This window comes from Lonchura striata, chromosome 2 (assembly GCF_050655825.1).
Source record: "Lonchura striata isolate lonStrDom1 chromosome 2, ASM5065582v1, whole genome shotgun sequence".
Taxonomy (NCBI): Eukaryota; Metazoa; Chordata; class Aves; order Passeriformes; family Estrildidae; genus Lonchura; species Lonchura striata.
This window is the reverse complement of record NC_140704.1, coordinates 34147990-34172974: the sequence shown is the minus strand read 5'-3', so window position 1 is coordinate 34172974 and position 24985 is coordinate 34147990. Positions and strand designations below refer to the sequence as shown.

Here is a 24985-nt window from a genome sequence, read left to right as displayed (position 1 = left end):
AACAGAAAATAGGAAAAAATGTAAAATAAGACAACATCAAATCCTTAGAGACAAAAAATAATTGCCTAAGTTAGAAAACTTCCATAGTATTTTAGCCAGGTGAAGAGCTACATCAGCCTTAGGTCAGATATCTATTTGTAGCTAAATACAAGTGAGAAGTCTGTCACACTGCATTCTCTCTTCATGAAAATACAAGGCCAAAGCAGAACAACAACAGCAGAGAAAAAAAAAAAGAGGCAGTAAAAAAACACAAACCCAAACTTTCCCGAAATCAGGTTCTATTTGCTAAATTCTGGTATCTTAGAGGCAAAACTATTCTGAATTAGAGAAGTTCACTGCAAAATGTGAGAAAGCATTGAGACATTTTTTTCCTATACAGTCTAACTGTATCCTTGCGTGGCAGCAATCAGAATCCCATTTCAGAAACTGTTCTAAAATGGAATCGTAAAGCTAACATGGGTTGGAACTGACAGTTTTCAAATATTTTTTTAAATAAGAGCCTCAAGGGACAATGAGCTGTGTAGCTCACTCAGATTTCGCCACCACACTTCCAATATGTAAATCAATGAAATGTGTATTTATATCCTTCTCTCATTGATTTGAGCTAGTGCTCCCATGTATGTGAAGTTAAAATCATTCTTTAATAGAAAAAGTTGTTTTTCTAAACAGCATTTTATCCTTTCTTTTTTTCCTTAGTCAACATTCCAGTCCATTTCATTCACTGTTCAAAAGTACACTACAAAGCACTAACATTTTGAAGTTCTCTCAACAAACTCCTATTAAAGGTGTATGACACAGGACTGTTGACATGTACATACTAGTACCTAGAAATAGTCTATTAACTGCTGTCCACAGTTAAATTATGTAGGCTTCATTACTTCAAATTTGTCCATGTCACCACCTCCCTCCCACATGTTTTTAATCTCCTCCTAAAAGCTGGGTTTTTTAAAAAGCAGCAGATTATAGATAGATTAGATCCAACTTTTTGGTGCTCTTTTTATAGTATAAAATTTCCTCCTTACCACATGCAGCATTCAAAATTAAGCTGGCTTTGGTTTAGGCTACATTTACATTTTCACTATTAATTAACACTTTAAACTGATTTTTAGGTTTATGCTTCTTGTCCTTTTGAGTTGTGAAACCTTTTAAGAGAAGACAGTTACTAGAGGCTTTCCACTTTTTACATACCTTGGTAGAAGCATTCTCTGTTGATCATTGCTTTTCATACCAAAATTTTTTATCATTTTCAATAGCCTGTATTCTATACAGTTATTCCCTAAGGAGAGCTTTTTTTGAAAAGCTTTTCTCCATTTTAAATTAATGTAAGCAAACTTTAAATTATCAACTACTTTCCACTATGAATTCCACAGTTAAATATCAAACATCTGGTAACAGTTGTCATGGACTATCTCACCAAACCTGGTACCAAAAGCCTTAAATATTTTAGCCATTTTATGACATAAAAGTAATAGTAGCACAAGGTTAATAAGGACTGACCTATTCCAGTGTAAACGTCTATCTAACTGCTGAGGGGTTTTGATAGCTGATTTTCACACAGTTTGACTGGTTCTCGAAAAAGCAGTAATACAGACATTATGAGTCAGCTTTAATCAGTTAAACAACTAACCTTTTGCTCTGCTTGAAGTTGTTCACATCTCTGCTTCTCATGGTTGAGTTCTTTTTCCAGTTGTTCAACTTGATCTCTGAGTTGTGTAGTTTCCTTTTCCAGAACAGAAGTTACCTTTAACAGCTCTTCTTTTTCTTTTAGTATTTTTTCAATTTTAAACTGAAAAAAATTAAAAAAAAAAAAATAAGTAAAAAAAAAAAAAAGACAGAGGTTTGATAATTTTTCTGCCCTTCATTCTAATCAAACAAGTGGAAAACTCATCACTCCAGTGTTTGAGCAGAAACACAAATTGTGTGTTCCCCAGTTAGGTTATTACAGTTTTCCCCTTTTTCTCAAATTTCTGACATTTAATTGCTTTTACTGCATAGTACCAGACTACCATTAGATAGCATACTTTGCAGTGCCCTGATTTATCCTCAAGTTTTCCTTCCTTAAATTAACTGCCGTTACTGTTCCCAAGTGACAGCAACTATGGAAGAGCTAATTCTGATGATGGCAGCTTGGTGAAAAAATGACAGCTGACTGTAGAGACACACATTCTCTCTACAGCACTATTTGAAGAATTTTTTGAGAAAAATGAATACACACATACACTCCACAGCACACCAACACCTGAAGAGTAAGCCCTGGAACATGAACTGTGCCCTTTCAATACTTAAAGGGAGCTTACAAAAGAGACTGGCAGACTATTTAGTAGGGCCTGTAGTAACAGAACAAGGGGTATTTTTTAAACTAAAATATGATAGATTCAGATTAGATATAAGGAAGAAACTTTTATTATGAGAATGGTGAAACACTAGAAAGGGCTCCCCAGAGAGGTGGTAGATGGCAACATCCTTGGAAAAGTTGAAGGTTAGGCTGGATGGTGCTGTGAGCAACATCATCTTGAAGATGTCCCTACTCACTGCAGGGGGTTGAAGCAGATGACATGATATGGTTCATTCATACAGTTCTATAAACAAAGATCATAAAAAAATACTTGAGAACTTATTTAATTTTAGTACTACAAGTACATATCTGAAAAGCAAAAATATTCCAGATGTATCTCTGTACTAAATCTCTTCTCCCTAAATTTTGAAAGCCATGATCAAATACATGCATGTATGTGCCCAGATGCACCTAAGAGGATAAAATATCTGATGTCAGGGTAAGGGAACTGCACTGAAAAAATTTTCCAAGAAGCAACTCAAACAAAAGTTAGTTTGGGTTTCTTTTTTGTTTGTTTGGGTTTAAATAGTGTTCAGCCTACAAACAGCAACAAGCAAATGTAAACCACCTTGACTCTGGATATAAGCACACAAGACCAATCACATCTTTCTAGCAAAAAACACAACACATAGAAAACTGCTTTAAATAAAATAAGAGCTACTCTAATATACTTAGGCACCTGCAATTATTCAGCTCAGTCTCCAGGGCTCTTAACTTGGGCAAAAATTAAAGTATACTGATTCCATAACTCTTTTTCCTTACAAGAAGCACCATTTTACAGAAAGGGTATCTTGCCCTCCTCCAGTTAGTTGGTGACTACAGATGTGATAGAGGGGCAGTATCTACTCTTATGCTTCTCTGTCCATGCTTAGTGCTATACATTTTTACATCTTGATTTGTTTAACCTACAAATGTTCTGAACTTCAATTAAATAATATAGAAAAAGCCAGAAATATATACATTACACAGACACATGCAGATCTTTTCCTACTAGTTTTTTCTTCAGTATCTGTGATTGTATGTATATAGTGTAAAAAAAATAACATTTTAAGAATGTATGTATCAAACCTCAAGAAGTCCAGCTTTTGTGGTCACCACTAACATATCAGAGTTTCCTTCATCTTCCATAGTGAGCAATTCTTCAACTGGAGAAGAGGTACGAAACTGGAAAGGTGTGCTTGCTCCACGGATTTCTCCTTTGTAAGTCACGTAACAGAACTGATAAAATTCTCCATCATCATTTGGTAGATAATATCCTATCAAAATACATTCATATTTCAATAAATATTCTACAAATGCTTACAAGTCTCCATCTGCAGACAGATTACCACATCATGTTAGACTTAGAGATTTCATGCTCACTGCCTCAGTAAGGCATAAATATACCATCAAAAGAGCAGAAACAAAAAGTCATCCTATTTAGTAACCTTCATCCCCCAGCCATTTCTGCTAGCATTTAAGACAAAGATTAAACAGTGTTAGGCAATAGCTTCTATATGTCACATACATCAGGTAACAGCTGCTGCATATACATTTATGAAACAGAATCATTAGCAACCAGATGCCATGAAGTTGCATCATGACCACATTATCGTGTGATTGCTGGACAGTCACAGAACATAGAGCAACTGATTTTTTGCCCTTGAAATACATATACAACCATATACAACAGAAAAAGACCAAATAATATGCAGTGACAAGACATCTGTAACTTCACCGGGTAGCATTTGTACATAGGGTTTTGTTGTTGTTGTTGTTTTGGGAGGCAAGGGTTTGTGGGACAAACATCTTTTCTTTTTTCTTTTTTTTTGCCATTTTTTAATGCCAAAGCACAGAAATGCTCTGACTGGATGATACCAGCCAAAAGAGATGAGCCTGGAATTTAACACAGAGCTTATTTTTTAAAATTAAAAAATATTCTTCTAAACTTTACAAGGTAAGAATAAGTCCTCTTTCTTGAAGCTATGTAATGGTACATGGGGCAAGCAAATTATTTGAGAATTTCTGTGTGACTATCTAACTGAATTGTTGCCCACTAAAGCTTCCAGCCTCCTGCATGACCCAGATTCACAAAATAAGATTTATGAATGTTAAAAAATCATTTTGAGAACTACTGACATTTTTACCTTTATCAATATATCCAAGACCCATGCCTTACCCAATTTAATGGTAAGAAAACTGGCCAGTTTTATTCAGAATACTTATTTTCAGATACTGTAGCCAGCCTGAGGATGATACTAACACAATAAACCCTCACCCAGTGCTCAGTCCAGTAGGTGATGCCACCCATTTCAGTTCTTATTTCACCACATTTCAATCTTCTCCCTTTCTAACTTTATCACAACTTTTAAACAACTTTTATTCCAGATTCCTGGAAGTCTTTTCCCAGTACTCTTAGCTACCTTTCCTAGAAATAGTAAAATTTTACAATTGTTGTATAGACAGCATTTGTACCAAGAACTTCATGTTTCCATTAGTATTATACTTTATTAACAGTTGCTCATGGAATAGTATCTGAATCTCAAATCATCAGGATTCATGCTTTTGGGCCTGGCTACACTTTCCTAGCACTGTACTTCAATTTACCCGATTCAGTGTTTAAGTAAGATGAAACTATGCAGAAATATCTACATTGCTGCTTCAATGCATTTTAATACCGGTTTAGACAACCTGATTTTAAAACTACTGAAAATCTTTTTTCTTGTTCTAACATTTTCTTGTTCTAACATGTACTGGAGAAACACATTTCTGATTATTTTCTTCCAGCACACTTACTTGACCATAAAAAAACCCAACCACATTTAACATGCCATACAAGATTTACTATTTAGCTCAGATAATTAAACTCCTGTAAGGTCTACTGATTTCATCTCAGCAACCTTAAAGTATCTTGCCAATCACAACCAGGAGACTGTCTGAATGGAGATTCAATCTGGCAGCTCTATAAAAGTGGAGATCTGTCAGGATGGAAGGTAACAGATGGGACAGAGATACTTGGTCCCTTTATGTGTGGTAAAATTTCTATGTACAAAGAACTGATAATGGCAGTTCTACTGAACAGAAGAGTTCTACTCTTCTAGATCACTTTTTGTTTCAGTCCAACCCAATTTCATTCATTCAGTGAACTTTGGTAACTGCAAAAGAAACTAATGACTTCCTTCCCATTTCTATGGAACACGCAAACTTTTCAATCAACTTCAGGGTTATAAAACGGTTATCAGACCATGTGGATATGATCATCATCAAAAGCACCAGAATAAAAAAAGACCTGGCAAAAGAAAGACCTGAACTCAAGGCTATCACTATTTGCAGCTTTAATAAGACAACAGCTAATACACTCATCATTTCAGGACTTCAATTATTTTATTATTTTTGTATGTTTTAAGCAATAAACACATAGACAAAAACTAAGGCTAAGACTGGGAAGTATAAATGAAGGTAAGATTGTACATAAAATTCTGTTTGTATGCAGAATAACACTAATTTAGTGGAGGTGCTCCTTTCATTCAATTTTGAATGTGTGCAGACTTTTGACATTTGCATTTGTCATCTCCTGTAGCAACAAGTTCTGCATGTTGACTGTGTTATAAAAGTATCATATCTACCTCCATTTTGATTTTGTCACTTGGTAGCTTACATCAATGGTTCCTATTTATTTGGATATATAGGATGGTTAATCCACTCATGCCATGGGTAGCTGATTTTAGAGATATCAGTCACTTCACATTATTTTTCCCTTGCCCAGCCTAAAAAACCCAGCTAAAGGAAGTCTAGAAGGTCACTTTGTCAGGTTTCCCACTTCAGAGGCTGTTGTCAGCACCCAAGATTACTGCGGCTGTGTCTAAACAACTGAATAGAATTCTAATCCTTCCAAACCATACCTGTTCAAGAGCTGCACTACTCTCTCATGGTAAAAATGCTCTTCCTAATGTCAAACATAAACTTCGCACGTCATAACCCACAGCCATTGTCCCTTTTTATATTTAAAAATTTGGCTCTCATTTTTGTAACTCCACACCTTTACAGAGAAGCTATTTCTCAATTTTGATCTCCCTTTCTTGTACTTTACTAGCCCTGTTTTCAGACTGCAAAGGGGAGGGAGACGGTATGACTTGCACACAGTGTTCAAAATGTAGTTATACTATAGACTTGTACAGTGGTATAAAGATTTATGGTTTGTTCCTTATTCTTAAAAGCCTCAGACATTTCCATCAATTCCTTGCAGTAAAAGGTCCCTTGCAACTCTATGACTACTCTGAAACTTCATGACACCATCATCTACACTATTCTTTGACAAGAATCACTTCACATTGACAATGTTTAAAGACCAGGGACTGAAGTCTACGTAAAGACACAATGCACTAAGACCAAGATTTAAAAAACCTACTGATGATTAAATGAAGTCACTTACTGTATTTTAATAGTTTCCAGCAGAGCTTCTCCATCAGTCATGAGTATCTGCCATTACTATGTAAAAAACATACTAAAGTCCCATACTTTTCCTTACAATTTTCCTTGACATCTATAATAAGACTAAACTTTCCACGGTAAAATGTTGAAAATTATCCTCCAATTTATCTATTTTAAACTCCAGAACTGTTACACAATGCTCAGCACTTAAATGAACTGATAAGTATTTAAAAAGCTGAGTAGGCTGGAAAATACAGATAGACACTGCCTTATACTCACCTTGGAAAGTCAGCACACAGTTAACAGTTGATCCTTCCACATAATTTTCTGGCATAGGTGACCAAAGAAACGTGTAATAATCTCTTGCTGTACTCCAACCAACCTAAAATTAAATAAACCACAACAAAAAAAGAATTAAAAAATAAAGAAAGAGAAAACATTAAACAGAGGAGTTTGATATTCACAATTAAGATATCATGGTCTGGCCTTTACAACATACTGTAATATGCATATTTCTGCTTCAAAATGCAATAAAAAGATACTTACCAATGTTTACAAATCAGGAATATTTTAACAAGCATGCCAAAGATTTAGCATTAATTTTATTAAGCTTGTTACCTAAGGCAGTAAATGGGTCTAAGGCAATAAAAGGGTCTATATAAAGTAAAACACCAGACAGTTTTCACTATATATTAAACTATTTGGTACTTTTTTTTTTCTATAAAGATACACATTTCTACATTAAAAATACAAAAATATTAATTCCTGATTTTATAATGAAATTTCCTTAGTGTAGGTTCTATCAATGTTGACTCTTTTGTGTCCACAGTCCAACTGATTCATCAGAAAACAAAAAGGAGGGAGAAAAAAAGAAGCTTTCTGTCTCTGTGGCACTCGATAAAGAAGGGTGCAGGACACGCTCTATGGTGTGAAAAGGAAAGGATAAATCCCGGTTTATTTTGCACATTTCTTTTTTTACAGGGTTTTTAAAGACCATCCCCTGTCCGTCTCTAATTGGTCAGTAACAAGTTGTTACCCTGTACTGATTGGGCACTCAAACCCCCAGTGTGTATGTACAGGAAACTTTATTTGTGGGATTTTTTTCGTTTTTCTATCTAACAGTGTAAAAACAGTTTATACAGGTGGCTAGTTTTTATTACAGTCCTAGCGCTCTTTCTCAGGGAAAGCAGTTGTTTTTTACTGCTGCAGAACTCTGTTCTCACGAAGAGCTGTCAGCTTTTTCATGGCTTCTATCAGCTCAAGTCAGGATTCAGTCTATAGGCCTTTGGCCTGCTGTTTCACCACCACAGCTTTCTATGCTACTGAAAAGATCACAACTGACACTTGAATTTTTTGACAACTTCTGCAATGCTAAAGACCAACATTTCAGTGTCATGCTAACTGTCTCATACACACACGCTATGTCTGAGAAAAAAAATGGATCTGCATGAGAACGGAACACAGCTAAGTCAGCACAGTCTTCTGCTAACTTCAAAAACCCTGTGCTTTCAGAGTTTTCCTAAGAGTGCAGTTCTGTACAGTGGTGAGCCACTTCAGAGAAGCTGTGGATGCCCCATCTCCTGAAGTGTTCAAGGTCAGGCTGGATGAAGCTCTGAGCAACAAAGTATAGTTAGAGGGGTCCCTGCCCTACGCAGGAGGCTTGAAACTACGTCTTCTTTAACATCCCTTCCAACCCAGGTAATTCTATGAGCCTATGATTCTATCCTCTGAAGACATACATCCCAACAGGCTTGAAATACATGCAACTGAACCAGAAAGCCAAAGCAACTGTGCAAAAAATGGATATTAATAATAGCATAATGGTAAAGGAAAAGAAGAAATATATCTCATTTAGTCCACTGATGAAAAAAAATATACCAAAATCTTATCTAATGCTAGGTGTCATACAGTTTATCAGTAACTGGGAATACTGTCATGGAAGAATTAAGATATGGAAAGGGAATAAATTGTTTCCCAATTTTTATCAGGTAAGGTTGTTTCAAGAGGAAGAAGAAAAAAACTAATCCCCACACACAAAAACCACACAACAACCAAGAAAATATTAAGTTACCAACCATGATTTTCATTGCTTCAATAGGCAACACTTCCAAAGTGTTTAGAAGTCTTTATAAAGAATACATTGCAGCAGTGTATTTTAAAAGCATTAATAGCTGGGTTTTAAAGGAATTTTCAATTAAAAAAAAAAAAAAGAACATGTTTAGATAAGCAAAGGTAAAGAGAACATGAGGTAAAAGTAATTCAACAGCAAAGCAGCAGTTATATATGTGTACAAGCATACATTTCACATATGCAAATTAATACACAGCATTACTAAAAAAAATCTGAATACATTATTCCATACATATACGTTCACTTTTTCACTTTTTTACTAAGAAATATGGAACAAACTAATGTTGAAGATGATGGAGCCTTTATTATATTCTCAAAAAACATCAATTAACAACAGTGAAAACAGATTAAATTCTCATTACTTCTGTAAGGCAACACTTACTAAAAACAAGCAGCTCAGATGCTCAACACATCCACTATAATGGAATCACCTACTACATCTTAGGCCTATTCCTAGCAAAGAAGAGTTCTATGATATGTCCTATTAAGCAGCTTTTAAAAATGTCAGTGAAAGGAGACTTCCTGGGGTTATTGTTCCCACACTTTAAATATTTCAGAAATAACAAGGAAAACTCTTCCAGTAACTTGAAGATAGTAAAAGCAATTTTTTCTCAACAAAAGTTCACAGGAAACATTTGGCAAATTTTCACATTAGTCATGTCTTCAAATCCAACTCAGATGTTACTGCCCATTTTTTATTTTGAACTTGCTTTTACTTCAGAAAAGAGAAGCATATACCATTATTTGCTGTCCTAAACTAAAGCAAACTGCTTTCTAAATTTAGCTCTCAGTGAGTGAAAAGTCAACATCATATTTTTTATTTCAGTTCTTTTGAATTTTGTTTAAATTCTCGTGTCCAGAACAAATACTGCATAGAACTGAAATAATCTTTTCATCTGTTAAAAACCAGAATACGCACACACTGCTTCTAATGCTATTTTCATGACTAAAATACTGTTGTTCCTTCTGATAATTAACACTGGAAAACATAAAAGAAGAAACAAAATCCAGTAATGAAAACACAAAAATAAAAAGTTTATTCCTGGAATTCTATCTTTTTATATTTTTCTTTGATATCACATATTGAGTCATAAACTTAGTGATTTATCCGAAAACCTAAAGTTACTTTTATCAATACTCTACCTGCAGTAGTAATCAACAAAAGGGGTTTTTTGAGGTCTAGGTTTTAAGGTTTAAAGGTTTTAAAACTTCAGCTATACTGATACAAACAAAAAGAATAATTACGTAGAAAACAAATAACTCTACTGGTCAGCAGGTGCTGTATTTTTAAGTATAACTGTAATCTGTAGACTACTGGTACAAAGAAAACTGTGACACATCGCAAGCTAGCAGGGAATACCCAAGGAAGTTTACCTCGCAAGTATTTTCTGTAAAATTCCCCACATTTCCTGTCATCCAGCATCTCTTTCCCCAGGCAAGGTTCCCTGTCTTACACTCTTATGATTATGACAATTCCATCCTTTCTCAATGGACACACACAAGATAACAGCCGGTGTGCATTGCCCAACAGCTCTTGTCACTGCACAGAACATCAGGAATTGAGGGTTTTCCCTGCTACACGTTGCACATGTCAAAATCTGACAATGCAGAGAAGGAAGTATGAACAAATGTCATCTTCCTCACAGCTTAATACAGTTTAAAAGGGGAAGGTGAGTATTCTACAGCCAAGCAAGTTAATTCAGTAACATTTTTCAACATCCTTCCTACATAACAATAAATATCATTAAATTCCACAGGGTTATTTCTTAGATGGCACAAACAAGGAGCAAAGCCACATAATGATATTCTGAGAATAAAATAAAAACCAATTTAAGTAATCCATGTTTTAGGTGTAGGATGTAGATAGTTAAAGAAACAAAATAAACCAGTTTTTTTTATCAACAGGTTTTAATAAACTTTTACTTTAGTACTTTGTATCTTTTGCCAATATTCTCTTTAATAAGCCTAGCACGGAGTACACAGTGGCTCCAAACTACAAAATACTATGCAAATACATACATATACATATTCATAAGCTTCTCGATGGCAACAGGTTATACTATCACAGATATAAGACTACAGCACACACTGGATGCCTCAGCAATGATTTAAATGTGATCTTTGACATAGGTCTTTTAGCTCAGAAAGAAAACCAATAGATGTCTAAACTTTAACTAGGGTTAAAACCATATGAATAAAATTTAACTGCTTAAGGGAAAGTAAATAAAAATTGAGAAACTAAAACTAGTGGCAAAAGCTACAAAGGAAATCAATAAAAGGTGAAAAATATGAAGAGAAGATAGGTATATTTGTCAGCAGGCCCACAGTTAATTTATATGATAAATAAAACCTTGTAGCTTTGGAAGCAAAACAAACTGCATTCTCAGCAACATCAGGCATATTAGCTTAGAAAAATAGTTTCATTTTAGATTCAGAAAAGGTAGACTATTACTCTTACTGCTGATGATACCAACAAAACCTACTACCAATAAGATAGACTATCTTCCAAGTTAGTCTCTGAAATGGGAGAGGAGTTCAGATCCCAAAGAGCCCATTCGATGTGAACGCCTTGCCTGTACTACAGTGACAGGAGGAAAATGGCTATTGCAATTCTCAGGTCTGTAAGAACAGCGTTTGACTATTTCAACTGCCCAAACAACTGATATGCCTAACACTGAGCATCTTTTCTCATTAAAACATTATATAGAAAATAAATGCCTGCTAGAATGATTTGAAAATTTAATTCCTGCATTTGAAATTCAAAACAATGAAAAAAAGCCATTGAGAGAAATTCTGTCCATTATAAAAATATTTTTTTCAATAATACTGCATCATTTTTTATTTTCTTCATTTACTAAGCAAGTTGTAAAATTTTATGAAAAACATGAAAATTATGAAAATGTATAAAGCTCCAAGGATATTTATTTACATTAACTGGAACATAACAGCTGTCAAAAGACGGTAACAAGGGGAAAGATGTGGAAACCCACACTTAATTCTTGCTGAAGACTCATGTGAAGTTAACAGCTCTATTTTGGTATGAAGAACACATTCTTACATACCAAAATATGAAATCAAGGTTAAAGTTAACTTCACATATCAGCTGAAAAAACAGCCAAAAAAATAAAAACACAAAAACCCAAACAAAAACACACCAACACAAATAAAACGAAACAACAACACAATCAACAAAAAGTCAACTACAAACATGAAACCAATTTCCAGTCAAAGTATAAAGTATGTGCTGACACATAGTAGGATTTTCTTACTATCAGAAGCCTTCAATAAATGAGAAATTTCTACAGAACACACTGAGAAACTTTCTCTGAACCAGGAAGATCAAAACAGGCAGTTTATTAGTCCCACTTAAAAACCTGGCACAGGCCATGGCAACCATTACAACATCTACATTCAAGCACACAAACATGGCAAATTATAGAAGAACTCCAACACAAAAACTTCTGAAGTTCAGAGGAGAAAAATGAAGAATTACCTGTCAAACTACACTTACTACACTTCACTTGTCATGAAGCCTGAACTCAGTTTCATCATCTGATGAGCACAGCAGCCATCAGCATTGACTGACTGTGCTGACACCATTACTTTTTAAGGACTTCACTGAAAACACTGAAAATATTTTGCTTGGAGTTCAAAACTCAAAAAATAAAAAAGTTCTTATTTCTCAGTTGAAACAGCATATAAGACTTAGATGCTGTTTCAACTTCCCTAAAGCAGCAGAAAGAAAAAAATCCATAAAGCATCTGCTACTCAACACATTCTTCTATATGCTCTACACTTAATTCTTTCAAACTCCACCTTGAAATACATTTTTTAATTAGACAGCTGTGCATAAATGCAAACATTCCTGCCTTCCTTCCAGTAGTTAACCAAGAGATTAACAATCCAAAAACCAAATCCTATTTTCAACTTCTCAGCCATGTTTTTAAACCAAAATATGACTACACATAATTTATCCTACAAAAAAGTCATATCCAGACTAGGTTATTATGTACAATGTATAACTGAAACCGCACTTAATTTCCCCTCCATAAAATGAAAAGCTTTAATAGGCCATTACAGAGTAATATACTCATGATATTCCTATCTCTGACTTCTGAGCAAAAAGACTTATTTTAGTTTAGGACATCATAAACACTTTTCAGTCATATAAACCAACTCAGTAGCCGCAGTGGAAATGCTGAAGTCTGGTAAAGTTTAAGAGTCCAGCATTAAGTACTTTGCAATTTGGCTGGGCAAGTAGGGACAACTCAGCTGTCCCATAATAGTCACACTAGACAGGTTTTCCTTCTATTAACAAACAGACATGCAGTCATCACAAAAGTTTTTTCTTCTTCTATGCTGCCCCACCGATACAAGCCCCTTCCTCACTGCAGTGTCACATCACACAGTGAGATCAGCTTTCCCATATTTACATTTCACCCACAGTATGTTTCAACAGAATAGCCTGAAGAAAATATGACAAGTAGAAAAAGGGGTGATGAGGGAGGGAGCGTAAATAGGGAGTGCCTGTCTTTATAGTCATAATGAGTTATCTAATACCTACCTGAGGGAAAATAATAACCATTTTATTTCACTGTATCTCCTTCAACTCTCATCTGGTTCATTTTACACAGAATGTAAATTTTTCTAAGGCAAAAGCTCTACCTTACAACTCCACAGTGTTTTTAGTGTAAAAATTATTTTCAACTTTGTTTTCATTTCTTGAGTTCCAGATTAATATGAAAAATAATTTTTTTCTGATTTTCAATTTTGTTAAATTTCTTTTCTTTTACAATCACTTGGTAAAGTCAGTTGATTCTATCTGGAGACAGCGTGCCTTAAAGAAAAATCATCAGCATGGGAGGCTCACTTGGCATTTTGTTCCCTGGCCTCAGAAAGCTGTTACACAGCTGAAAGAACAGCAGTGTTCATTCTGCTATATTAACAGTGTTTGACCCATCTACACAGCATCAACAAGCCAAAGAAGCAAACACCTCTTTGGAAAATACTTGTTTAGCTGAACCAATTTGGGCATAATCAGCAGGCCTCTACTGTAGATACCTAATTATGATCCAATTTTTTAAAAAATCACACCAAAAACTGAACTACAAAGTTTACCAGAGTAAACATAAGCCCTTTTTCTAATTTAAAAGGTAAATTAAATAGCTGAGAAAGAAATTTGGCAAAGCACCCTAAGTACTGCAAGAAGTCAATCACTACCTCTGAAAGAAGCAAAATTACACACAGTAGATGTATGTTATACACTTCAATTATTACTGACAACAGTAAGTCAGTAGCCTTTCCATGTTTCACATGGTAAGAAACATTTACTTTGCCCCAAACATATAGCACAGGTGTCTAAGCAAAACACCATTGGGACCAGTATCATAGGAAGAGATTTCTCCAAGCAGGCCTGGCTTGGGCCATAACCCTGAGTAATGTTATTTTAAAAGTGACAGCAATGTCAATGATACTGTAACACGTAATCTACAACAGGCCCCTACAAACACCAAGTTCTTCTAAAACAACTAGCACATAGGAAAATGAAAACATCTGGGTGCAGCAAAGCTCATACCAGCCAAAATTACTGAGACAACACTGACATGCCATTGGTGCAATGTACTTTTGAACACAGCAAATAATGGTATCTAGATAGCAGTTCTCAAAGAACCAAACTGTACAAAAAAATTCAGAATATGGATATAAGAAGAAGTACTTATTTAAGTATTAAGTACACTGTAGTAACATTCAGGCAGAGACATTTCAAAATAAGTAAGCAAAGTCAAACCTTGCGGGTTTTACTATATCTGTAATCATCTTATACCACATGCAACTTTGACTTAGCCAAGGTGCTTAAGCCTTCACTTCAGACATGACCTTGTTATTCACACTAGGATTAAAATCAGTTACACAACAGAAGCCCCAGGGTTGAGACATTCTTGGGTAGAAGATGGCTGCAAAGCACTCTAGACTCTTTACGAAAGGCTGTAATCTCAAAATGTTCTCTTAGTCCCAGGTCTGAAGAAATCCATCTCTGCTGAATGTTACAAACACATACATTCATTTGGACTTTTGCAAACATATGGTATTTGTTGCAGTATCAAGGTACTATCAGGATCCTAAGTTATGATCATCTCTCACTGGTTTTATTTTTATGTCATAGTTCACAGGAATGTGTCAAAATGGCACTGACAGAGTGCCTAGACCACAGGATAAACTTCCTGTTAGGTATAAATCAAATAAATACAGAAACCATATTAATTCCCTAAAAGTAAACCTGTTACATATGTAAATTACTGTCCAAAAAAATGTATGACAGATCAAAGAGTAACAAAGGTACTATTTATTTTAGGAGATAAGCATGAAAATGTATTCAAAAAGAGCAGGTGGGGTTTAAGTAAACTATTCCCCTGCTACCCCATCCCATGAGAACTATCAATTAGCACAATCCTTTATTTCAAAATTGTGACCAGGTACCGACTACTTTGTTATGCCAATTCTACAACCTACTGCACCAAATAGTTTTAGAAAATTATTGACACTTGGGAAAAAAGTTACAATTTCTTGTCAAAGGGAACATCAGATAAACCAAGATTATCCTTCTCTTCATCTCATATAGAAACAGCAAGTAATGTTGCCAGGGACTTTATTTTTCATGCTAAGTACTATTCACTTGTCTTCTCAAAAAAGTAAACGAAAAGCCAACAGAATCACTAATTCAGAGATATAGCAATTCTCAAAAACACTCTGAATTCCAATAGTTCTTTTCCCAACTATTTTAACATCAGGACATACTGTGCACTGCACATTCCTCTATCTATCATGGCCAGCTGTGCAGTGATGATTCCATGCCAGAAAAATGGTATTTCTATATGCATGTGGCAAATAATACATCCAGATGTTTTGCTGTACTTCAGAATGTAATCTGTATGGAAGTAATTGTTGCTTAAGTTATCAATCTACAACAAAATCAGGATATTGAAATGATTCGCACAAGCTGTACTATTATTTGCAGTCCAAGAGAGACTAAATAACCCAGAATACTATTCAGAGATACAGCTATATTGCCTTGATAAAATGCAAACACCAAGTCATTTCTGAAGTCTCTATCACATACAGTGTTAAACTGTGTTACAAAAGTTTTTGACCACAGACAATTTAATTCTGAGATCTTCTATAAATAAGGACATTGAAAAGACAAATTAAGTTGCATACAAACACACACCCTGCACTATTGCACAAACAGTAGCTCAGATGTGGCCTTGTAAACACTGAGTACTCTCTCTGAGCAAGAGGTACTTTTTGTGTTCAATAAGTTACTAAAATCTTCCCAATTCTCATTACGCAGTTGTTCCGTATTTTAGATTGCCAGAACGTCGGCACTCCATTTTTAATTGTGGCCATTAAAAACATAGAAATTAAGAAAGAAATTATTTCCTTTTCTTTTCTAGGGGTACCGAGACAGTCAATATCAAAGCATGCCTACAACTTGTATATCCTAGAAGAATGGTAATGTAGATTACTCAGAAAAATGTATCAACTAGAACAGAGGAACAGAAAAGTTTTGATGGAATAGTTAATTAATGACACAGTAAGACCAAAGTCATTAACATAACATATGTAAGATTGATTATGTGCTGATATTGCAGGGCATTCCAGCATGCTTGTCTCAGCTAAATTATATCTTTAGAAATTCACAAAGTATTATGATACACCCCACAAGCACTTATACTTTTAATACTACTCTCTTGATGCAGTATCTTTATAAAGCCCAGAAGAGCCCTTGTTTGTGCCTTCGAGATGTGGAGTAAACCTGCATCTCTTGTGTACTGAACATTTGACAGCCCTATTTGCAGACATATGCTCCAGACAAAGAGATAGGTGCTGCTTCCTAGAAACCAAACAGGCTTTTCAAACACTTCTGCAAATCTGGACATTATGTATTAATAATGCAAAAAATATCACTCAGCCATTTATTTTACTTTATAGTCATGAGATGTAGACTTCCCTAGCCGGAAATTAGGACTACCTACAGACAGGCCAGTTTTGCAACCAGATGTAGTGCATGCATTCGTTATTTTCCCTCATTTCAAAGAGGAAAAGATTTGGGTTACATTAAAGGCCTCTCCAGATTCTGATTAACCAGAGATGAGCAGAAACAAATAAAGAGGTCTTTGATCACTCTGGGAATCACCTCCTATGAAATCAATCAAGGATAGTAAAAGTCTTCTCACCTTTAACTCCACACTAGGAGCCATCAGAGTATCCTGCACAGAAACCCTCAGCAGAGGATTTGAGTAATTTGATCTCAAATTCTAGTTCTCATTAAACTGCATGTAGAGGAACTTGGGCTCCCGATATCCATGGCAAATACTACAAAAGTACTTATTTGAGAAAAAATGCTTTTTTTTTCCTTGGTAACACACAAGGATATAACTCATCAAGACCTTTTAGTACTTCATTACAGATGACTCTCCAGAGTACCATAAAAGCAAAAGAACACATAGCAGCAATGACAGACAACAGACTTGAAGATTAAGTCAAAACCTGCATTAGACTCCTCTCCTGTAGGGGACAAGTAAGCAAAATAAACACAAAACCAATAAAAAGTGCAGAACTTCTGCTCTAAAGGATATCTTCATTATTGCACTTCCTACATCTCCCAGTTTTTGCCAGACGTCCAGTCCCAGAATTAGTGTATGCATTTAGATACATCTAGTTTGTAAAAAAACTGCTACATCTGAAATAATTCTCTATATGTAATGTTACTCCTTCAGTTTATGAACACTGGGTCTTCATTCTTCTAAGCAATACAAAACTACTTGCCTGGGAACAGTTTTAAACCTGTTACTGCACCTCAAAGAGCCTTCTGCTCATTATTACTGAAGTTCAACATTTAGCAACTTACACTGGGAACAAAAAAAAAATTTCACCTACAGCATATGCAGAGAAGTTGGTAGAGTCTTAACTTTCACAACTTCAAGTAAGCTGCCATTAAGAAGAGAACTCTGAAGAAGTTTGAAAAAGAAGCTTCAACTGTCATTCCATATTAAGCAACCATGCCAATAAAGCAGGCATAGCCCTTCCCATAGACTCCTTCCCAGTCCCCTTGTTTCCATCACAGTGACACCAGCACAGCCGCCCACTGCACCACACCATGATTAAACTGAAGAACCAAGCCGGTTACAAAATAAGATGGTAAAAGCTGAGGGAGGAGAGTCTGTATTTTTCTGGCAGATCACCCCACTGATCCTTTTCACAGTGCAGCTGCACTAACAGCTGGACAAGCAAAACAAATGCAACAATATAAGGATATATATAACCAATATTTACTCAAGGCATTATTGTTGCTGAAGAAAAACACTCGCATCCAAAATAAAAACCATTCACTTAAAAAGGTACCTAATTTTTTACCTATCTTTTTTTCAGTTCAATAAAACAAATTCTTATCTAGATAGTAAAGCAAACAAGATAGAATATTTCAGGAGCCACTGACCCCTAAAATTAAAAAAAAATAACATTAGAACCAAAAACAACAAGGCTCACAGAGCACAGGAAGAATCTTAGTTCATATTTATTTTCTACGCCAATCTGAAATTACTACTGTTTGTTGGGGTTTTTGGCTGAGGTTTTTTGATTTCTTTTTTTAACTAGGTGCCTTTTTCCTCTGCCCACTATTACAACACTAGCTACCTTCTGTGCTATTTCAGACAAAGGTTAAATGACACCAGCTTGAATAGATTTGTTTTCTAAGCAACTTATGCACTTCAAAAGGACAAAGTGAACTTTATTCCCTCTACATGAACAGTCTGTGAATCAACTTCGAGTTCTCTCATAGAAACCCCACTTTTACTGCATACCAGTCAATACTGAAGATTACTAATTATTGTTCTCAGAATTAGTCAAGATTTTCTTTTGTTCTTTTTTTTTTTTCAATCATAGGCTCAATTTACTAACCATGCACTGAAACCTTCATATGTATTTAAGGGAAGTAACTGATAAAACCACATTCTGCTTTCATTAGGTTTCAAGTTACCTCCAGGTGCTTTTTAATTTGCTCATGAACAATCAATTCTCTAGAAGTCACTCATTTTTTTACATTCAGATCACAGTACAACTTCTATTATCTATGCCAAGATGATGAGATTTTCATAGTTTATTTTACTGCAAACATTACACATACATATTTGTAGACACAGATATAGTTAGACAGCTGGCTCTATTTAACTCAGTGTACTGTAACTATACTAAGTATATTCATAACACTTAGTGTAAGCTGATACAACCACTAAAAGAAAACCATTTTTATTCTTGCCATCTTGCAATGCTTCTTTCCCTTATACTGATGTGAATTAGGCAAACTGGAAATTTAGTTGGGGAATTCCATTTTAAACATGTAGTCATAAAACCACTGAGGTCTTAACCTCAATTTGATTTGCCACACACAAATGATCTCATTTCATATAAAGAGGAAGCACAAGAAAAAAGCCACCCTGCATTAAAGATGTTTTTTTGAACAGTAGCACTACCTTATGCCAGGTCAACATGTTCCTCAAATGACTGCAAAAGTATTATTTGCCTCTGTTAAAGCAGAATAAAGTAGAACATCCATAGTTAAATAAAATTATCATCACAGTCAAGATGAAATCAGATACCTATACATAGTTTTTCAGTGATTACACAAAATGCTGTGTACAGTTTCTCAACTTCTTTTTTCTGTTACCTAATTAGTAATTCTGGAGTCCTGCCTGATTGCCTCCCTCATTTAGGCCAACATACAAAGCCATTACATTCGTATTTAAATAATTTCAAGATGCTTACACGCAACATAAACAGAACCATCTATAACATTGTGATAAAGAGGTTTTTTTTTACATTTCACAAATGCCATGAACTAAACATTCATGTGTTTTCTCAGTTACAGCATTTGTCAAAACTTTGCAAATAAGACACATACACACTTATTTTTAAAAATGTCTTGCTAGGAAAATGTGTCTATTTGTAAGCTAACGCCTCCCTGGCACAATTCAGTGACTATACAGTCACTGCACTTTGCATTAACAACATTTTTGCTTTGTTACACAACACAGTATTTCTATATGGCAGAGGAGTAATTTAGCTTGAATAAAGACTATTGTAATCTGCAGATTACAAAAAGTAAATCATTTACATTCTTAAACAGTGAACTGAATTCTATGGGAAAAGTGCTCCAGTAACAAATTAGTCTGTAACCCATCTCCCCTCCCCACTGCCAAAGCATCACTTCACTGAAACTTCTATTACATAAAATAAAAATAAAGGATTTAAGTATCATCTATTAGGAGCTATACTGACAAAGATACACAAATCAAGGTCTTATCAGAAGTAGATATTAGAATTAATCAATTTCTAATCCCATAAATGAAGCTTTACTAACCTTTAAAAAAATCTCCAAGCACCTTTTTTCCAAGGCTCTGTTTCAAATAATTTTAGTGATCTATACTGTTCAGCTTGTTCCAGCTATAAAAAATTAGTCAGGGATGGGGGTCCCGTTATCTCCAGCTTAGTTTTCATTCTTTGCACACACATTTCACACAAAGTATCACATTCTTCACTCAGTCCTGTTCACAATATCACTCTGTAACCACACATCTCTTCCCAAATAATTTCCATTTAATTCTGCACACATTAAACCTTCTCTTTATTCCAGCAGACTTCCAGATGGACTCACTCCTCTAGTTTTGGTCTCCAGTTTTGGTCTTTGTTACAAAATCGACACTCTAACAGCAGGAACGAATACATCACTTAAGTGATGTTCAACTAAAAGTTTACTGTTGTTGAGATTTATTTTTTTAACTTGCAAGAGAGCAAGCAAACGTTTGAAATATAGCAATAGAACAAGCATAACTTACCTTGAAAATACCAACCCAGTCTTTCTGATGAGGATGGATAAACTGGGTCAGAGTGTAGTGACACTCAAGATGTGTGTTTGGAAGGTAACTTTTCGCGACATTTTGAAAAATCACGTGTGCAAAATTGGAGGTCTGCAAAGTGCTAGCTGAAGACGGAACTTCTTGAAAGGATGACATGGTTATCTGTAACAAAATTGTAGAAGTTGTTACCTGAACATAGTGGAAAAACAAGTGAAGTTACAAAAATTAATCTAGTAGAAATATGTATGACAGAAAAGCCTAATAATTAGTTGCCCTGTTCTGAAAACAGAGAGCCATAGACTAAATTCACTGCCTCAGCATCTCTCCAAAACAACTACCTCGCAGAATAAAAAGAGCAGTCATTTCAGCAATGACATCAAGATGAAGAGAAAGCATTGCTTAGTTGAATGTCCCTAGTATATCTCAGTGTCAGAAAGTGGAAAACAAAAGCAGTGGTGTGAAAACAAAGCAGGGTTCTAATTTAATGAAAGATTCTTAATGGTCTAGACGTGCTATAGAAGGAGATTCTGTAGTTTCACCACTTCAAACTTTTCTCAAATCTGTACTGCTCAGTGCTTTTCACAGCATTTTTACACATTAAGTTTTTCCTCCCCTCTCAGTAAAAGCATCAGAGTTCCATTTCAAGACTTTTTTTTAAAAAATAAGAAAGTTTATGTAAATAGGAGGGTTTGTTTGGGCTGGCTTTTCTCTCGCCTGCCCCCGTTTAGCAGTCTATGGACATCTTTTACTATTCTCACTGTAACACATACTTCGTGTTTAGCTTCATTACCATAAACAATGGCCTGCATTGATAGCAGGAACACTGAGGTATGCACGAAGTTGAAGGGAGTAACACTAATCAGTTGGACTGCAAAAGCTTTTGTTCTTTCCATTTACCACCTCATTCAGGATACACAGTGCTACAACTACAGTAACACAAGATGCTTCACAAGCAGAAGAAGAACATCCCTTCCTCAGATTCGGCAATATCTACCAAAAATAGAATAATATGCAACTGAAAAGTTTCAAATGTCTGACTCCATTATATAATCAACAGTTTGTCAAAACATTTGATATTAGGAGGATTAGGGCCTTATGTAGCTGACATTTCTGGAAAGATGAGCTACCCTGTTCTTGCAATTGCTGTTGAAAGTAATTTTATACCAACCAAGCACATTCACAGCTTGAAAGAGGTTACTGCCAAGCGTGTGACATAATATGCTACTTTCATTGAAGATACATATAGAAACCAAAACCAAAAGGAGACAGGCTACTGCAAGCCTCAAGTAGTTCAAATATGAAAAGGTGTTTGCATACCTCCTATAGCCTTTTAAAATTTCACCAGTTAAAAAATAAGTAGCAAAGACCTTGTGCTTTCTGAAACAAACTGCACTCTGAAGTAAACACGTATCCATCACCCAAAACAACGAAAAGGTAAATACAAAAGGTTTTTTTTAGTTTTAAGCCATCAAAATTTTAAGCTTATTATTGCACAATTTAGAGTAACACATGAGGTACATAGGGGCGGGCAGCCACATTATTTCAATGTATCAGATGTTAAATAAAAAAACAGTCTTGTATACTGACCAACACGGGGTACAAGATAAAACACAAAGCTTGTGAAGATGAATAGATGTAGAAGAAAAACAAGGAACTTCCACAAGCAGGAAACTGAGTAAAGATCAAAATACAGTTTTCTAGAGACAACAGGGTACACAATAAATCCTATCAGTTATGTAGCTTCATAGTCCAGAATAGGAAATATTACAGCACAGTAAAATCCTGAAAACTCCCACACATCTCAAAACAGAGAATAACATTTTCAATTTCAGTCTGAACTACAAATGGTATGCATCAGCACTATCTATGGCTCTAAAAGAAAAACCTTAGTTATTTTCAATTGCAACAAATTCATTCATTTTTAGTAATTCGGTAACTTACCAAAATAACACTGACATTTTCATTAGGTAGAATAAGTACAAAAAAGAGTAAACAGTATTAATAATAAAACCAATTGATTTTTCAGTAAATCTGTCTTTAAAATTGTATAGCTCAGCCTAAGCACATATTAAAAAAACTAAATTTAAAAAAAAAAAATTAAAAAAAAATAAAAACAAAAAACACCCAACCCCAACCAGAAGGAAAAAAAATTATCTGTTTCTGCACATTGTCAGCTGCTCAGCTGTGGCAGCTGAGCAGTAGCCCTAGAGGAACCAGTAAAGGCAAGACTGGTTTCCAACCCTAAAGCAGAACTGCTCACAAATCTAACTTGTGCAGACCAGCACAATCATCTGGGATTACTGTTGCCTAGCAGGAAAATCCCCGGGGCTTAGGTGATGGTCAGATCTACTTACAGTTCAAGGATAGTTATGGGGATGCTGGGTACTTGCTTGCTTAACTCACAGCTACCGGCTAGGCAACGGGAGAGGAGGAGGAAGAGCTACGCACAGGCTTCATTACCGACGTGACAAGCGCTTCCCACGGGAAGGCTAAACGACGCGTTTGGCTTTGCGCAGCGGAAAGGACGGTGAAAGGGAGGAAAAGCTCGTCGAGCAGGAAAAACAAAAGCAGGACGAGCCGCGCCAGCACAGACAGCTCCTCCCGGAGTCCTCCAGCTGCGGTCCCGGGCCCCCGACACCCCCGGCCCCCACCCGCCCCTTCCCCGCCGCTGCTCCGCCACCTGCCCGACGCGGTCACCTTGGCTCCGGGCCTCCTTCTTCCCCCGCGGGCCGGGCAGCCCCGCCGGCTCCCGCAGCCCGGCCCCGCCGCTCCCCTGCCGACACGGCCGGCCCGAACAGCTAGCGGGGGCCGGTGGCGCAGAACCGCGGCCGCACGGCCCGGCCGCCCCGGCCCGGCCCAGAAGCGGCCGGAAGCCGGCGGGAAAGAGCGTGTCAGCCCTGGCCGGACCCGCAGCCGGCCACGGACAGCTCTTACCTAGGCAGACGCGGAGGGCACCGGGGACATCAACATGGGGCCTCGGCCACCAGCGCCGCGCAGCTCCGCCCGTCCGCCCGCGTCACTTCCAGCCCGGCCCTGCCCGCACGGGGCGGGCCCGACACGGATCCGGTTGGGCACCGGGGAGCCGCCCGGTGGTCTCCGCTTCCCACGGGCCGGGGGCGCGGCTCGGGGCTGCGGGCACAGTGCTGTGCGCGGCGTGTGCCCGACCGGGCTGCCCTTACCTCCGTACAGCGCTCCCACGGTGCCCTCCCGCCTTGTCCGTGGTTACAACATCACCTCTGTCGCACCCACTTACCCGAATTAATCGTCTCCTCTTCCGTCCCACGTCAGGACACGGGCGTGCCGCCACCCTGTAGATCACCGTTAATCTGCCAGCCTTGCAGGTCTTCCCGGGGCAACGGAGGGGTGAGATAGGAGTGGCTGTAAAGGGTTCTGCCTGGGTACCTTGGCGGATCGCCATGGTAGGGCGTTACATCACACACAACGCTGACTCGGAGAACCAGGGAAGCACAGAATTCCAACCTAATTCGTTAAGGTTGGAAAGTACCTTTCAGCTCATTGCGTTCAACCTTTGACCAATTATCACTTTGTTAGCTAGACCGTGGCGCTAAATGGCGCGTTGTTTCTTGAACACCGCTAGGAGATTGTGACTCCACCACCATAACCACTAGTTGCCACAAGTTTATACAGGATTAATACCTTTTACCACATCTGATAGTTTTAAAACAATCTGGATTTAAACGGTTTGGGCATTAAGGCTTTTCTGACTATGCTCGCAACTATTTCACAGGGTCCTCTCCATTTTCATTAAAAAGCAGCTCGTAGAGCACTGACCAGAGTCACGGTGTTGACCAGTGCACCCAGTGTTCGTTGCCACTACAAACTGTCTTCAAGATCATCTTAAATTCTTTGCTGCTACCATTTCTTACGTGTTTTCATGTGTATTTAAAACAAACAGTTTATGTGGAGAGACATAGTGTTATTACAAATAATATGATTAATAATTTGAATTATTGAGTTAGGTTTCTGTTTCAAGTTCACCTGTTTTTTCATGTTCAATCCTAACAGAAATGAAACTAAGCTGGAGCATAGAAAGTGTATTTAAGTAATTATGGTAATTCATTGTACTTGCATTTTTGTTTCTGAAAACAGTCTTGTGTCTTAAGGTGTGTCACAGATTACTAGATTATCTTTTGATTTGTAGCCACAATGAATAATCTCTTATATCATCCATACATTC

General features: G+C 36.7%; 1 protein-coding gene across 13 annotated transcripts in view; it reads right to left on the bottom strand.

Annotated features, from left to right (window-relative positions):
- TAX1BP1 (Tax1 binding protein 1) overlaps positions 1 to 24228 on the bottom strand; it is a 56515-nt gene extending 32287 nt beyond the window's left edge. For 6 of the 13 annotated variants that reach the window (XM_085568418.1, XM_085568407.1, XM_085568446.1 and 3 more), the window contains exons 1-5: positions 24041 to 24228; positions 20767 to 20949; positions 7025 to 7127; positions 3404 to 3591; positions 1628 to 1786 (exon numbers count right to left, since the gene is read on the bottom strand). In XM_085568418.1, coding sequence (XP_085424544.1) covers positions 1628 to 1786; positions 3404 to 3591; positions 7025 to 7127; positions 20767 to 20949; positions 24041 to 24205 — 798 coding nt within the window. In that variant the 5' untranslated portion in view covers positions 24206 to 24228. Of the gene's footprint in view, positions 1 to 1627; positions 1787 to 3403; positions 3592 to 7024; positions 7128 to 20766; positions 20950 to 23484; positions 23789 to 23966; positions 24015 to 24040 lie in introns of those variants that run through there. The other 7 variants (XM_085568451.1, XM_021538187.4, XM_021538189.4 and 4 more) reach the window with 3 other exon arrangements.
- Positions 24229 to 24985: the final 757 nt, after the last annotated feature.